Source organism: Miscanthus floridulus, chromosome 7 (genome assembly GCF_019320115.1).
Source record: "Miscanthus floridulus cultivar M001 chromosome 7, ASM1932011v1, whole genome shotgun sequence".
NCBI classification, from domain to species: domain Eukaryota; kingdom Viridiplantae; phylum Streptophyta; class Magnoliopsida; order Poales; family Poaceae; genus Miscanthus; species Miscanthus floridulus.
In genome coordinates, this window is record NC_089586.1 from 4,943,928 (window position 1) to 4,960,766 (window position 16,839).

The window sequence follows — 16,839 nt, forward strand, 5'->3', positions numbered from 1 at the left end:
AGCTACAGCATCAGGGAGCTAGAGGAGCCGCAGCAAACGCAAACGGCTATGCTGGGGGCCTGGGGCTCTGCAGGGGAGCACCGGGAAGGGGCCGCGCCAAAGCCGCCCTTAGACAGATCGGCGAAGCATCCTGTGTGTTCTCGTGTCATTAGCCTGCCATTACGCAGCCTACCATACTAATACCACTTCATTCACGACAAAAAAAAAAGCTGCCCTGTTTTTTCTAGGTCTTGTGATCAATAAGCCTGGGCAAAATACCCGATACCCATTACCCGTACCCGAATTACCCAAACCCGGACCCGAATTACCCGAACCCGAGGTACCCGATCCCAAATTCGGATAGCAATTTTGATTACCCGAAATTAGTTTGGGTAATTCGGGTAATATCCCCTCGTACCCAAACTACCCGAACTACCCAAAGATTTGTTTTGTCTTTGTATTCATCATGTGTTGTTAGCTGAACCATTTAACTTATCACTTTATTAGAATATAATTCTCTCTATTTGAATGAGTGACTGTAATATATTATTCTCTACAAATTGCTATTGAAATTCTATACAAATTGCTGCTGAAATTATGTATAGATCGCTACTGAAATTTAGTGTAGTTTGTTGTTTTCTGTAAATTTGGGTATATCGGGTAATACCCGAACCCGAACCCGAATTATCGGGTACCCGAATTTGCGGGTAGTGTTTTTTCAGGAGTAATATCGGGTAGCAATTTTTATTACCCGAATTTTGAATTACCCGACCCAAAAAAAAATCGGGTAACCCGAACGCCCAGGCTTAGTGATCAATCAATCAATAGACAGGAAAGTGCAGCATGTTCTGCCGCAGGTAACAGTAGTCCCTACTGTAGGACAGCAAGTCAGCGAGAATGGCACAAGATATACGGGACGGGAGGATCGTTCGCAGGGGAAACAAAACCACAAACTGACGCTTCCTCAACTACACAGATAGAGAGAGAACCATGCATTCCCCTTTGGATTTTTGCAATGTCTTCTGTTCTGCCGGAATATCTGCCAGGCAACCCTGATCCTGACCCCAGGGCCCTCTGCTTTGCATGATTCTGGCGTCACTGCAAATCTCAAACTTCCTGTCCTCCCAAATCGATCTGATACATGGATTCGCACAAACTAATTAAGCCATGAAACAGCACTAACATAATCATCAATTCACGCCCCGTAATCTTTAGGCAATCTTCTTGGGCAAGCAAGGGCTAGCCTGTTTTGCCATCAGTGTTCTTCTCCCAAGCCAGAAGCAATGTATATATATTGTATACCTAAATACACCTGCTCATAAATATACATGCTTATATTTAAGATATATAAGCGATTACCATAGACCAATTATGCAACAGCAATCCCAATGCATAAAACGGTTCCCAACATAAGCAACGAGAATCGATCAATTCATCAAAAGCATATATGTTCACATTACAATACCAATGTTAACTGATACAAAATATCCTTTGGCAAAGAAAACAGCAAACAAGTTGTTCTATCCATTTCTTTCGGAACCAGAAGACTATATATCGCAGGCAATGCAGTCAAACACATCTTTTTTGGTGACTATATACAATACTATGACAAGTGTAATGTTTATATCTCTCTGTAAAGGTTGAGCCTGTTGGCGCCACCAAGCATCCTGTTAACCACGGTTGCAGCAGCCGCCCCTTGGCTTGGAGAGGTGATCTCTGACGGCTCTTCCCTGATCTGCAACGATGACACAGCTTGGGCGGCTATGAAACCAGGACAGGTAACAGACTGGTGGAATGTTCCTTGATAGTATGGGCCTTGGAGGTCACTCACTTCTCCCCAAGATGGCAATGGCTGACCAATCCCCCAATCAGCCCACCTCCCTTTGGGTCTGGGAGCATACGCATGGCTGGCGCATATCAGTCCATCATCAGAGGGGTAGATATCAGTGGGCTGTGCATCCACGGTGAATTCAAAAGCAGCCGAGGCATCCCAATGGTTGCACATGATGTGCTTGTTGAGCATCAAATGGCAGGGTTCATCGGAGTCCTCACCTATGAGAACATGAAGAGCAACTGCTTCAGCTATGGCAGCACCTTCCTCATCCAGCCTTTGCTGTTCTTCCTTCTTCTTCTGCTTCTTCTTTTCCAGCTCTGAGATGATGGCAGCCGAGTTTGCAAGCGCTTTCTCCAGGCGGCGCCACTTCTTCTCGGCCTGCTTCTGGCGATCCAGTTCATCCTTGGCCTGTTTCTTTTTTCCTTTCTTCAAGACTTTGCCTGCCTGATTATTGCTCATGATAGCCTTGTCCATGACAACCGTGCCTGCTGCTATTTACTACTGACTATTACCTCTGGTAGACTCCTCTACTAACAACTAGGTATAATTAGGGAAGAAAGAAGACAAAATGTTCAAAGCTCATTCTTTGGACTCCTTGGCAGGTGGTTTCCTATGAGTAAGAGCCCCCCCCCCCCCCTGTCCGTCTTTTTTTTTTTTTTTGATGAGGAAGAAAAAGAAAGCAACTATTGCTAAGACAGGTGACTGCAGGATGCTACACCCACTCAGGTCTGAATGAGTATCTTATCTTGCGGAAGATGCAGTCCCAAAAGGAAACCACGGGGGAGAGCAGGAGCGAGAAATGGTAAGCGCCTGCTACTTCATCTATGGTTAGTCTTGTCCCAAACTTGTTGTTGAGCAGGCCCTGACCCATCTTAGTAGCACCAGAATTGGAGTAAAGCCCCAGCCAAGCAGCTCATAAGGTTCCTTCACTGTGGCAAGAGAGGAGAAAGTTGCGGTCAGAATGAGAAGGGGGGCAGCAGCAGGTGCAGGGAAATGAAGCAAAGCAGGAGATGAAGAAATGTAAGCAGCATATATAATAATTTAAATAATGACAGAATATGTAGAAGAACAAATGAAACGACTTGACATGATGAATTATTGTACATTATTAGATACTACAGGAAGCAGTAGTCACTCTGAGACTCAATTTATATACTGTTGCGTTTGTAATCAAGAAAATTTCTGCATCTAATAATGTACAGTAGTAAAATTAGATGATGGTATCTGTGTCCTCTTGTTCAGGAAAAGCTAAAATGTACACATAGAAATGAGATGACAAAGTTGCATAGCAATCGAACATGAGATGATTTTGACTCGCAGGCTCCATTAGCAACCGATGGATACACATACAGCAATTAAAGAAAAAAAGAAATTTCAACCTTTATTTTTTTAAAAAAACTGTAAACACTTTGTATGGAAGGATCTGATGGGAGTGGCACCAGATGCAGCAGGAATCCCTCCCTATCCGGCTATCGATTGATACGTAGGAGGAAACCCTAGGTAGGGGGGAAAAAGGAAACGCATCGCAACGCGTGAATTTCGCGTCATATACTAGTATGAGCAACCAATTAAAGACCGAGCACCCTCAAAATTGGCAACCAACCGTTGGCAAGGGCCAATTCGTGAGTGATGATAACTGAATTATGGCACAGTTGTCCCAGATGGAACACGCAATTGACGGAAATTCGCATCATCAGGGTATATATATCGTTCCCCAGGAAACGAATTGGGCAACGTCGCAATTGACCGGCCGGCCGCTCAATTGGAGGCAAACAAAAAGTAGTCGAGCGGAGCGGACCAGACCCAGCATCATGAAATTGAAAAGAAATCGAATTGGGGGTGGGGCGGACGGATGCCGGAAGTGGCAGATCCCGATCCAGCGGAATTGGGGGCGAAATCAGTACCTGCTTGAAGGCCGGGGAGGGATGTGGAATCGGCGGGCGGGCGGGCGGTGAGGAGCCGGCGGAGTGGAAGGGGATCTGGCGTTGGCGTCGTCGATCCGGATCAGGGGGCGGGAGGGGGAGGAGGAGGAGGAGGAGGAGGAGGAGGAGAAGCCGAAGACGAGGACGAGGCACGAGGGGGATCCCGAGCGAGTGGCAACTTGGCTTGGCGTCGACGAAATCGAGGTGGATTTCCCCTTCTCCTATTCTCTCTCTCCCCTCTATCTGTCCCTGCCCAGTGGGGCCAGCCCAATCCTGCCTCGTGCACCCAGCCTTTATTATTTTTATTTATTTCTGCTCTTGGGCTATTGGCCTCTTCCTTGTACTACTTGGGGAAAAAAATTAAGACTTGCTTGCCACTACATGAAAATTAAATTATATAGGTACCCCTAATTACTAAAGTTGTGCTTCAAAAGAAAATTACTAAAGTTTGTTCGGCACTAATTAACAAAAAAAAGAACAATCATTCTATCTAGAGATTTAAGAATGAGATCATTGCTTGCTACATAAAAATGGCATAGGTGCCCCTAATTAAATAAAGTTATTTAGCATTAATTTAAAAATCCATACTAATTAATAAGTTCTCATGTTGTTCCTAGTTGCCATCAGACCTCGCAGCTACAATCGAAGGACAAGCCCTCAAATCATTGTTTTTGGCAATTTTCTATGCTCGCTTCCTTCTCACGCATTGCTCGCTTCCCTGCCCACGCGCCTCGGCCGGAGAGATCGTTGGCTCTTTCCCGTCCCCGCCCTTGCGCGTATCCCATCTACGCGTTGCCAGAGAGGTCACGCTCATGCCCCCCAGAGACTCCCCCCCTGTTGCACACCGTATCGCTTGAGCAGGAAGACACTGACATCATCGGATGTGTTGGAGAGGGGGGCAATTCGGCTGGTAAGAAAACCAGCCGGTTTTCACTGTGCACGGATGGTTTTTACTGTTCACCCTCTCACAGATTCATCCAGATTCCTCCCAGCGAACAGGGCCGTTGTGTCCATGGCTCATTCCCCCTCCCGGCGATGCCCCTCCCATATCCGATCCGATCCGGCGCCGCGGCCGCGCCCCTCCCCATCGGAGCCCTTCCCGGCCACACCCCAAGCATGGCCGTGTTCGTTAATGGGGAGAAGATAGGAAAGAGGATAACAAGGGAATCATGCTAGAGTGTAGTTAAAAAAAACAAAACCTAAATATAAAGGAGCACTCAAATAAAAAAAAATAGAGCCGGCTGCTCAAGTAGTCAAGTTGCTCTTACCCTGTACCCACAAATTAAGTCCTTAGTTCCCAACTTTGACACTATGCAAAAAGAAGATTCTCCATCATATCAAACTTGTGGTACATGCATGGAATACTAAAAGTAGACGAAATTAAAAACTAATTGCACAGTTTAGTTGTACTTTGCGAGACGAACATTTTGAGCCTAATTAGTCAACGGTTGGACAATTATTATCAAATACAAACGAAATGCTATAGTAGGGAATCTGACACTATGCAAACTTTACACATCCAAATTCCGGCCAACTAAACGCCCCCTAAATGCAACGGCCAAGTCAATTAAAGTTGTTTTGTTTGCCACTGCTGTTGAGAGTGGAGACTCACCAGGTGACGCGTGGTCTCACAGCAGACGCTATGTATTTACCGTATTTATTTTATTCCCTTGAATCGTGCGATGAAGCTCTCATTCTCCTGCATATCGATCGGTGGAGTCTGGGTTTTGGACCTGCTGTTGCTGCCGTCCTGTCCTGCCGCCGTAGAGACGTGACGAGACTGCCCACATCACATGCCGAAACTGGAGCATGGATCAATGGGGAGGACGTGCTCGGGCAACGGCGTTGTCAAGGGCCCATTGGGGTGGCAGCGCGGTCTCACTGGGCCTTTTTATTATATATTTCTCTAAAATTGTCTACAGAGGCGGGCAGGGCAGATGAGGCACCTCTTTTAATCGAGACCCTTTTGCCACAGGCAGACGTGCTGCCTATCCTGCAAGCATTTTTTGTCCACCTCTGTAAAGAAATTCTATGACACACACACACATACACACAATGCAAGTAAAGCTTACATATCTGCCTTCAATGTAACATGCTTGTTATTTGTAGCCATCAGATCGAGACCATCTAGTTTCTCTTATATATGGATACATGTCTTGATTGATCCAGCCACAACTTGCATTTTTTTTTCCAGTCATGCAGCATGCACAGTACAGTACAGTACAGTCGTCGAGGCCACTACCCAGGTGTACTGACGACTGACGTACTGTTGGTTGTTAGTCCTCATGCGCTCGATCGTCGATATGATCCAGCAGGCTGCTGATGGAGCCTCGGCGCAGGCGATTCAGTAACTCTCCTGCTTCCAGTAATTCCGATGGCCAACTCTGTCTCCACGTCCTCCATGCGCCCCTCCTTCGCCACCGCCGCTTCCTCTTCTTGGCCGCCACCAGCAGCATGCATATGATGGTCATGGTCCTTATCATTCAGCTCTAGCAGAGGCAGGGCCTTAAACTTGGATATGCAATTACAGTGTATATTAATTAATGGATCAGTCAATGATCGATCCATGGACTACAAGTTTTCACAAACGAATTAACTAGTAGCCTGCTTGTTTACTCCCCACAATACATACCTGATCACGGAGCATCGCGTTCTCCATCAAGAGTTTCTGCTCCTGTATGCACACAAACATTTTCTTGTTAGGTTTCTATCTTATTAAGCATTTTATTTGGAGTGCACCGACATAGAATTTGACCCATCATCAACTTTATTTAGTCCATACATATACATATACCTTCTCCCTCAAGACTAGAATTTGATCCATCAGCTTCTTATACTGCTCAAGGTCCATGGATAGATGCAGCAAAACGGAACAAAGATCAGTGCCTGTATGTATCGGTAACTTGCATTGGATCATACCATATGCAAAACTAAGTACTAGGAATATGCAGCTCTTGCCTTCCTTTGCCTGATTATGCTTAGGCTCTTCTCTAGCTGTGCCTCCAGTTCTTTTAGCTCCTGAACTGAACAAGATCCAAGGTTCTCTCCAAGCAGCTTCCTGTGGGTTAGCTCGTGGCACGTACGATGGATTCTTAGTGTCCAGTTTCCCAACATAATCTTCCTTCTCAATTAAGGAAACACATGCAAGCAGATAAATCATCTATCAACTGTCATCACCTCTTGTATGTCTCAATTGCGTCTATCTTCTTTCCCAAGGTTGTAGCCTCATACTTCCACTTCTGTGTAGTAGATACATATATAAACATCACGTTTGCACATACAAAATTTCAGCTGCCGAGAATTTTATATATATGCATACGTTTGGCGGAAACATAATCATATACATGGCATGAGACTACATGCATACATGTCGTGCATCATCCTTTTGTTCACTGACCCTGTTACGGTTAGTATTGCATTATTCTCGGAACATTTATGCATTAGATGTAGAAAGGTTGATTGCGTTCTATGAGCGAGATGGGACTGTAACTTAGACAAGGCAGGGAAAGGAATGAATTGGATGTACCTCTACGCCTGTTTCAACTTTCCCATTTGCAGGTGTGCCTTCTGTGTGCTTCAGGTACCGATCAATTGTATTCTGCAAGCTGAGAACTTCTCCAAGTATTAGGCTAAATGATTGGATCCATGAAGGAAATGCCTCTATCATGTACAGCCATTTAATTTATGTATAACGTACTCCATTAATTATATATAACCGTGCATTTAATAACAGGATTTATTCAAGAACCACCACTCCAAATAATTTTAGTTAGCCTTCCTATCTTTATGTTGTGTGCACTTATTGAGTTTAAAAAATAGGTATACGTACAATAGCAATGCTGGATCAGTAAGTAGTGTTTGCATATAGCATATTGGCAGCCACAGGAAAATGACCTAAGGGACTGTATCATGCATTGCAATGTGCACTTATACTATAGTTTCATCTTTTATAAACAAATAATGTAAAACGAGGAGGTAAAATGGTAACACAAACCCTTCAACATGTAGATAATTCAGAAAATGACTATGCATATGTTGGCCTATGGAACTAAGCTAATTTGATAGTTGTAATTGTTTCATTAGACATAGAGAATTATATATGCATAGGTGTACAAACATATATGCCACCTGGTCACTTACACTAATATGTAGCTTTGGCATGTGTTTTCCAACTAATAATGCAAAATCTACCAATATGCATAAATATACTCCCTCCGTCCCAGTGTATATAAGCTAAGGCGTAACCCCTCTGGTTCAAAAGACCAAGGAATGTATTTAATTCTCTCTCAACACTAGTATTACTGCATCGATGTACTTGTGTCTAGAGAGAGCACGCCTTATATTATGGGACATGAATAAAAAGTGGTTACGCCTTATATATTAGGACGGAGGGAGTATATGTTTCCCTTAGATAATAAGCATGCTTATAGAATTTTATTCTCTTCTTCAAATCAATAGCACACGTGTGAACAAATGTTCCAACTCTTTCTTCGGTACAAGCAGTTATGCATGGTATCTGACTACAGATTGTCGTACATGAGCCAAACCAATGAAAGCAATGGAAGCAGTGAGAGATAGGTGTCGTTAAACGTAAACACCAACTCTCTAGAAGTGGAATAGAACTAGATCTATATATATACCCACTTGACATTTATGAGATCTTCACTAATTCGAGAGTAATATGAGAGACTAAATTGATATGAGAACTAAATTATTCACTACACAACACTTACAAAACATAAGGCTCTTACACTCTCCTTGCGGGAGTTATATATGTATCTTCTCGAATATTGATGTCAGACGTGTCACACTTCATGGTAGCTAAATATTACATTCCACTTATTTTAGATCTATGCCCAAACTACAGCGAATGTATCTTCACTGCGATAGTAATATAGGACGCCAACTCTGCATAAGGTTTCGATACTTTATCCATATTATTACACAACACTTATTTCTTAGACTTTTCTTAGTAGCCATCTATCGTCTTTAGTTGTGAGGATCAATTGACCCTAGTCCCTAGACAGAGTTAGTGTGATTTTGGTGGTTGATTGACAACATGTCCACCCAAGACATCAACATCAAAGATTTGAATTCCGGACAAAAATGCAAAGAAATTCAAGACCATTGAAGAATTGTATGCACTAGATGCTTCATAATGAGCACCGTATGCTTACCTTGAATGCACTAGAGCATTCAACAACCAAGGCTTGGTGACCGATGTTGGCTCAGTTACGAACACCAAATAAAATGGGTCAAAGGAAGAGAACATTTCCTTCACTCATTGGAAGCAGGTTCAGTGGTGCATTGGATACTTCACTATGCTATTGTAGTTCATCTTTGGAATGTGTGTTTTTAAAGCAACTGGAATGTCTCATAGGACAAAAACATCGAAGAGCCTAGTGCGAATATGGAGTTAACACACACCAGATGATTTGGTGCAAGCAATAGAATGATAGGTCAAATCCGATGACATGGCCAAGGTTGTAACGACAAGCCCAATGACTAGTTTGATTCATTCCATGCACCAAATATTCCAGTGATGACATGGAATGTGCACCAGATTGTTCAGTGCATGCAACTTAGTCTCTTGAAGTGCAATGGCTAGTTTCTCTTCTTATTAGGGCTATAAATATGCTCCTACTAGCCACTTGGTTGTTGTTGAAGCTACTAAAAGTGTAGCACATAATATAGAGCTTTACTATTCAAGAAATGAGACTAACAACAACAACAACAACAAAGCCTTTAAGTCCCAAACAAGTTGGGGTAGGCTAGAGTTGAAACCCAGCAGAAGCAATCAAGGTTCAGGCATGTGAATAGCTGTTTTCCAAGCACTCCTATCTAAGGTTAAGTCTTTGGGTATATTCCATCCTTTCAAGTCTCCTTTTATTGCCTCTACCCAAGTCAACTTCGGTCTTCCTCTGCCTCTCTTCACGTTACTATTACTATCCTGGCTTAGGATTCCACTACGCACCGGTGCATCTGGAGGTCTCCGTTGGACATGTCCAAACCATCTCAACCGGTGTTGGACAAGCTTTTCTTCAATTGGTGCTACCCCTAATCTATCACGTATATCATCGTTCCGAACTCGATCCCTTCTTGTATGACCGCAAATCCAACGCAACATACGCATTTCCGCGACACTTATCTGTTGAACATGTCGTCTTTTCATAGGCTAGAAATGAGACTAAAGATTAAGAAAATTATGATAGGGGTTATGACTTGTTCAGTGCTAGTTTAGGCTGGTCGGTGTATCGCTTTAGGTTTTAGTCTAGAGTTAGGCAAGGTTTGCACACTTCTTTTGTTGCCGGTGATTCACTCAATGACTGTTGTAATCTCAGACCCTATAAGTAATGAAAGACCCTTTAACCATGCTTGTGGAGTCGCCACTAGTGTTGTAAGAGGGAGGAGAGACCCTTGACATTTTGGCCGAAGCTTTACCAAGGGAAGATGGCAGGGAGCATTCTGACAGAGCCATGAGATCCATTCCAATTTAGGGAACCTCTATTGGCTATCCATGGAGTAGCAACCAGGAGCTTCACCCTCTAGAGGGATCCAACAACGAGGGTTAGTGGAAAAGTATGTGCTTTTCCGATACATTGGCAAAAATTGTCAAACGGGAATTTGCACTCTCTACCCCTGTTTAACTTTTGTATTACTCTAAGGAATCTTGTGATAGTGCCCCACAAGATTCCAAACTTGGGGCACTACCACAAGATTCCAAAAATAGCCAATTAGTTTTATTTTCTTTTTAGGAATAATATGTTTCTATTTCACATTCAGATAAAATTTCACCATCTATATATTTTATTTAATATGTTTTTCCCACACTTTGGATATGTCAAAATTGGTGTCAACACTTTCTTGCATCTTTGCTTGTGTGTTTTAACTTTTATAGAATGCATGTGTAATTGCGTTAGGATTGGAACCTAGGGTGCAAACTTTTGTATGATAGAGATAGGAACACATAGAAATAGGCAATGCACATTTATATGGAATTTGTGTAGTTTTTTTATATCTGCAAAGTTGACCATAGTTTTAACCAACATCAATCCACAGCCCCATTCTTAGGTCCTCAAAGTCCATTTATTGTAATAGGTAGGACTCATGCCATCGAACTATGGCATGTGACTCTCAGTAGTGGCTACCTATGCTATGCATCCATGCCTTTCTCATGAATGATCGCTTGTTATGACAAGTTAAGGGTGGCATATCCTTATATATAGGCGTAGGTAAGCTAGGGAAAAATGTGACAAGTGTTCTTGTGCTAGAAACTTACTAGGTTCCACAATATTCTAAACTTATTGAGCATGGAAACAAGTTCTAGTGCATAACACTACTATAGTAATCTTAACAGAGGCGGCCGTTTTGGGTCTCTGAACCGCCTCCGTCAAAAGGTCTACGTTAATGCAAACCTACGGCCTGCCTCGGTTAATCAATCAGACAAAAAAAAGAAAAACCCATCGACGAGCCCACCAAGCCCATCCACGCGCCGCCGTCGCAGCCCCTCGCCGGATCTGAGCACCTGCTCGCCTGGGCCATCGGTGGAGCCGCCAGGACTGCTGCTCCTCGCCCGTAGCGTTGCTTCTCGGCTAGATCCGTCGTGCCGCCACCGCGAAGGAGAGGGAGAGAGAGCTCCTCAGCCATATCCGCCGCCGAAGGAGCTCGAGGGATCGGGAGGAGCTCCTCGGCCAGATCCAGGCGCCGTGAAAGGGAGGCCACATCGCGCCGCTGCACCGCGTGAGGGAGGCAAGCCTCTATTTTCAGAAGTAAATAGAGGCCCGCCTCCATAAATCAATTTTAGGATCGGATGTGGGCTTTTTCTGACCACCTCCCATAAATAAATCGACTACCTCCGTTAATCGATTTTGAGAGGTGGTCATTTTTTTGGTGCCTCAGTAAATAAAATGACTGCCTCCACTAATCGACGGGTATTTTACGAGGTGGTTGGATTTTTTGACCGCCTCGGTTAATAATGTTTGGGCAGTGTCTCATAAAATCATTTTTGTAGTAGTGTAAGCATGGCAACTAGGCTCATGCAAGATCTCAAGTTCTCTATCTAGAACATTCTCGAGTGTGCGTTTGCTATTTTCAATAGTGTTAGTAATAATTAAATCGGCAGTAATTAAACTATATCATACTGAACATCAATAAAAAAGGATTTTTGGGATAAGTGAATCTAATCTAATAAGTTAACGTATCTTATACAAATTATTATTGTTAATAGTTAATCAGTATATTGCCGTATGTTTGGTTTTTTAAAGTTTCTCTGAGATAGTTGTGTTTCTGAGTCATATGTTACAATTTTTACAAGTTGTCTAATTAATGTGATTAGTTAGCCGAATCACCCACTACCTCCGATTTAGTTCGTCGACCTGATTTGGTCGACCAAGATTCAAGTCATCCAATTAGTTGTCACCTAATCATAGTTAATCAGACGATTATGGAGGGGGGGGGGGACAAGGTTTGTGTTGCTGTCGAACTGGCCTCTACACGAGGGCTTGATTTTAGCTACCAATATTTGTCCCATTAGGGTTATCCTTCACGGCAAGAGCCTTACGGGAAAGAAGCTAGACTCATGCCTATTCCTAGTCCATGATTTCTTGTGTGCGCCATCATGCATCCGCTTCAAGCTGCTGACGCAACATCAATTCACATCGTGGTCGGCGCTCTTCATCTAGCCGCCACCAACTCTCTTCACTTCCTTGGTAGCTATCAATCACTAATGGGATTTGGCTAGGGGATCCCATCCCCACAAACGCAAGGGCAAGGCACACACAATATATAGGATTCATCCGCCGAGCAGCGACACCTAGGGTTCCTTCTTCTCCTCTAACAATTAATGAAGTTTTCTCCTCCGGTCCTCGGTACTCCTCCATCTTCTTGGCTTCTTGCTATGGTAGTGATTATGTCCTCTGCCTCCTCCACGATTCCTCCCTTTGCCTCTTGCTCTGCGGGATGCTGCTTTGCCTCATGCTCCACTACTGTTGCTCATCTCTGCTACTATGCTTACTTGTTGGTTGGTTCTCTAGCTTTATACAATATAATGTATAGCATATGGTATATCGGTCCTGGAATATACATAACTATACCGCCAAGTCGACTAGGCTCGACAAGTTTGGCTGGTCGTCAATGACTAATGGCGACTAATCAGATGGTCGGTCCTGTGGTGACAACTAGGACCGACTAGATGGTTTGAAAACATTGATATGTTATGGATAATTAAGTATTTCAAACACTAAATGTGCTAACATGGATTATTTTAAGAAGAAAGAGTTTGTGGGGCCTTGGTGTTCCCTTTTGATATGAACTATTCATATTCATTCTTCTTTTTTATATTTTTAGCCTACCCCAACTTGCTTGGGACTGAAAGGCTATGTTGTTGTATATTCATTCTTCTTTTTGGTTGGCACATGATTGCCACAATATGCATGAAAAATCAGGAAATACACAAGGAGGTATCTTCCCTAGAATACCGTATCTATGGTGCACGTCATAAGTGACCCAACTACCATATATGTATGAAAGTATGATAATGAACATGTGTTGTAGCACTATATTTGTAGATTCAATGAAATTCTTCCATAAGTACGCCCTCGATCTGTCTAGAATAGAATGTAGCTCTAGCATAATTCCAAGTCAAACCATCTTATGTGTAACCAAGTTTATATTGAAAAGTAGCAATATTTATTATACCAAAGAAGTACCATCAGATTCCACACTGAATATATTTTTAATAATTATAGCTATTTGGTGTCATATATTGATACATTTTTTATATAAATTTGGTCGAACTTTAGATGGTTTGACTAAGAAGAGAACTAGAATTGCATCTTTTTTCAGGAGGAAGGTAATACATTTTGAACTAAATAGCTCTTCTAATTAAGGTCTGGATCCAAACGAAAAGATTATGAATTAATATTTTTTGTTTGTGTAATAGTGGGCTTGATTGGTTCATGGGTATAGTCCAATTCAGGAACCAATATTGAGAAATAACACAAATTAATGAGCTTAGAAAGATGAAATCAAATATATGTCTTTCATCAGATTAATAAGTGAACTTTACATCATGTTCCTTGAGTCTTTGAGTAGTGGGCTATACTTGGTACCCATCTGCGTTCAAGTTACAATATATGTTCCAATAGGACTGTGTGTGTCGTTTGATCAACTAAGAGTTAATTTTCTGTAATAATAGGTTAGCATATAGATATCTTTTGAGTAGTGTGATATTTTTTTTGTTTTACATTTTAACTCTTCAGAGGGAGAATTACTGTATGTGCACTAGCTTTTTAGGTAGAAGAGATTTTGCACAATGATGCAAAAGAGAACAAGGGCATGCGTGGGAGAGAGATACAGTGTTTGTTGACTGTATTTCATGTACTGTCGATTACAAGAGAAGTTGTTCCATGTTAATCATAGTGCTACAGGTATAGGTTGATGGATTAATTGCCACTGACTAAAGAAATGGAGAATAAGGGGGTGTTTGGTTCTTTAGTCGCTTCTAAAATTCATGTCACATCAAATATTTAGATACTAATATGGAGCATTAAATATAGATTAATTACAAAACCAATTACATAGATGGAGGCTAATTTGCGAGATGATTTTTTTAAGCTTAATTAATCTGTCATTAGCACATGTTTACTGTAGCACCACGTTGTCAAATCATGGGCTAATTAGGCTTAAAAGATTCGTCTCGCAAATTAGTCGCAAGTTGTGCAATTAGTTTCGTAATTAGTCTATTTTTAATACTCCATGCATGTGTTCAAACATTCGATGTGACAGAAATTTTAGGAGGCACTGCAGTAACCAAACAGGCCCTAACCCGGCCTGTTCGCTGGTTGGTTTCTAGGTTGGTTTGGGCTGGCTGGTGTTGGTTTGTTGTGAGAGAAAAACACTGTTGACTGGCTGGTTATGGTGACAGTAGTTTTGCATTTGCAGATGAAAGTCGAAGGCATGACGCTGACCACTGCCAATTGTACAAAAGCACAGTGTACGAATGAACCGATGATTGACAAGTGAAAATAAGTTTGACTGATCGCCACAGCGAGGTGTTTCTTTTCTTGGGCATTCAGACTGGGTATTGAGAGGTTTATCTTTTTACATTTAGAAAGGGGCCGGTCCGGGAGAATAAAAAATGAATTGAATGAAGAGTGAAAAAATAGAAAAACAAATACATATATATAGCTAGCAATTCGATCAGGCACAGTGTATTGTTCGAATTAGTGAGCAGCATTCTCTACTACTTGCATTTAATTTACCGGTCAGTCTACATATGTATCAGTGTTGTAATCTATCTAAACTCCAAGAAATAATATGATATGCACGAATTGATGAATTTTGTGGATCTAGCAGTGTACTGTATCTGAATGATGTACATACATGCTTGCTGGGTGCAGAAAGAAAAAAACAAGCGAGAGGATGCATGGATAATCTGCATATATCGCCGTGGCACTAATACAATGCACGTACACATGTATTGTTGATTTGATGCGAGAGGAAAACACTGGCTGAAAACAGGCTGATTTTATGCACACACGTACTGGACGTGGATTAATCTTGGAATTAGTAACCAAAAAACACACGGCCGGGAAAGAGAAGGAATGATAGCAAGTAGAGAGGCACGTACGGAGGAATGAAGAACAAAGGCCGGCCATGGCACGACCTGCGTTTACGGGCGGCTAGGGCAGGCGGACCAAGGAAAGGAAAGGAAAATAGTACGTACTTGGCGGCAGAGGCGTAGAGGCGGCCGCGCGGGGAGAAGACGATGAGGGCGACCTCTGCGTCGCACAGCACCGACAGCTCGTACGCCTTCTTGAGGAGCCCGCTCCGGCGCTTGGAGAAGGTCACCTGGCGGCTCGTGGAGTCCTCGATCCGGCGCATCTCGCGGCGCCCGCGCCTCCCCTGCTTGGCCGCCTTGTTGGCGGCGTTGTTTCCGTCGGGCGCCGCCGGCGCATCCACGTCCATGGCGGCCGCCGCGGTGGCCATCACCATGAGGTGGTCGGGTGGTGGATGGATCTGCATGATGCCTTGCCGGCGGCGAATCGGAGCGGATGGGAGGGGATGGAGCTCAGGTGCCTGCCGGGCTTAATCTGGTAGCGTTGGGGGATTTGTAGGGATGCGATTTTTGGAGGAAAAAAGGAGCAGTTTTTATTATATTACTTAGATAGGAAAGGGTCGAGGAACCACAAATGGCAACAGCTGGCTGGCTGGCCAGTGGCGACCCCCTGAGCCCCCTGCTGGGCCCTGGCCATCATTCACATGGCTTTCCTTCCTCTTCCTCCAAAAAAATCTCCCAAGTGTTTCCACATTTGTTTCCTCCTCACCGGCCCTGAAAGTGACACTTGTCTGCCTTAACTTGATGTGGAATTATTCTTTCAACTCAAATATACTCCAACAAGAGCAACTATATATACCACTTGTAAAGATCAAACGGTTGGTTGAAAACCATAGTTCTATAGGGTCACTTTGTTGCACTTCACCAAATAATCAATTATTTTTTGTCGATTGCACATTGCAATTTAGGAAGTGTTCGGCTGCTCGTAAAAGCCACCTTATAAGCCGGCTTGTAAGCCATAATACAATATTTTTCTCTTAAAAAAATCAGTCATACAAATCAGCACAAGCGGCTTTACGAGCGGCTGAACACTCCCAAGTTGAGTCATTGTGGTAGGATGAGATCTTAAAGGAGCTCTCCCTATATTTATATTGGTCATCTTTGTTTAATTTGCTTTCGTCTTCTTAATTTGGAATCGTTTTGAGTTCTAAATTGATTGAATTAACTCTAGGAACATACGGGGCGCTCGTGGCTGTGGTTGTTGTTTGCTGCGGCTTTACACGTCTTCTTAGGCCGCGTTTAGATGACCAAAATTTTTGGTTTTGGCTATTGTAGTATGTTCGTTTGTATTTGGCAATTAGTGTCTAATTATGGAGAATGTTCGCTTGTTGGTTTCAGCCAGTCCAAATCAGCCAGCCAACAGTGTTTTTCTCTCACAATAAATCAGCACCAGCCAGCCCAAACCAGCGTAGAAATTAACCAACCAGCGAACAGGCCGATGGACTAATTAGGTTCGAAAGTTTCGTCTCGCGATTTCTCACCCAATT

The 16,839-nt window shown here is 43.0% G+C and overlaps 2 protein-coding genes across 2 annotated transcripts; both read right to left on the bottom strand.

Moving 5' to 3' along the window:
• Positions 1-1,389: 1,389 nt before the first annotated feature.
• LOC136462402 (uncharacterized) lies at positions 1,390-4,518 on the bottom strand. The gene is made up of 2 exons (XM_066461504.1): positions 3,718-4,518; positions 1,390-2,742 (listed from the first exon to the last, which is right to left on the bottom strand). The coding sequence occupies exon 2, from the start codon at positions 2,285-2,287 to the stop codon at positions 1,601-1,603; it is 687 nt and encodes a 228-aa protein (XP_066317601.1). The 5' UTR covers positions 2,288-2,742; positions 3,718-4,518; the 3' UTR covers positions 1,390-1,600.
• A 1,264-nt stretch (positions 4,519-5,782) lies between these two features.
• On the bottom strand, positions 5,783-15,888 carry LOC136466437 (MADS-box protein SOC1-like). Its single transcript, XM_066464846.1, has 7 exons — positions 15,461-15,888; positions 7,262-7,340; positions 6,913-6,974; positions 6,694-6,793; positions 6,530-6,571; positions 6,368-6,409; positions 5,783-6,246 (listed from the first exon to the last, which is right to left on the bottom strand). The coding sequence occupies exons 1-7, from the start codon at positions 15,757-15,759 to the stop codon at positions 6,019-6,021; spliced, it is 852 nt and encodes a 283-aa protein (XP_066320943.1). The 5' UTR covers positions 15,760-15,888; the 3' UTR covers positions 5,783-6,018.
• Between the last annotated feature and the right edge of the window lie 951 nt (positions 15,889-16,839).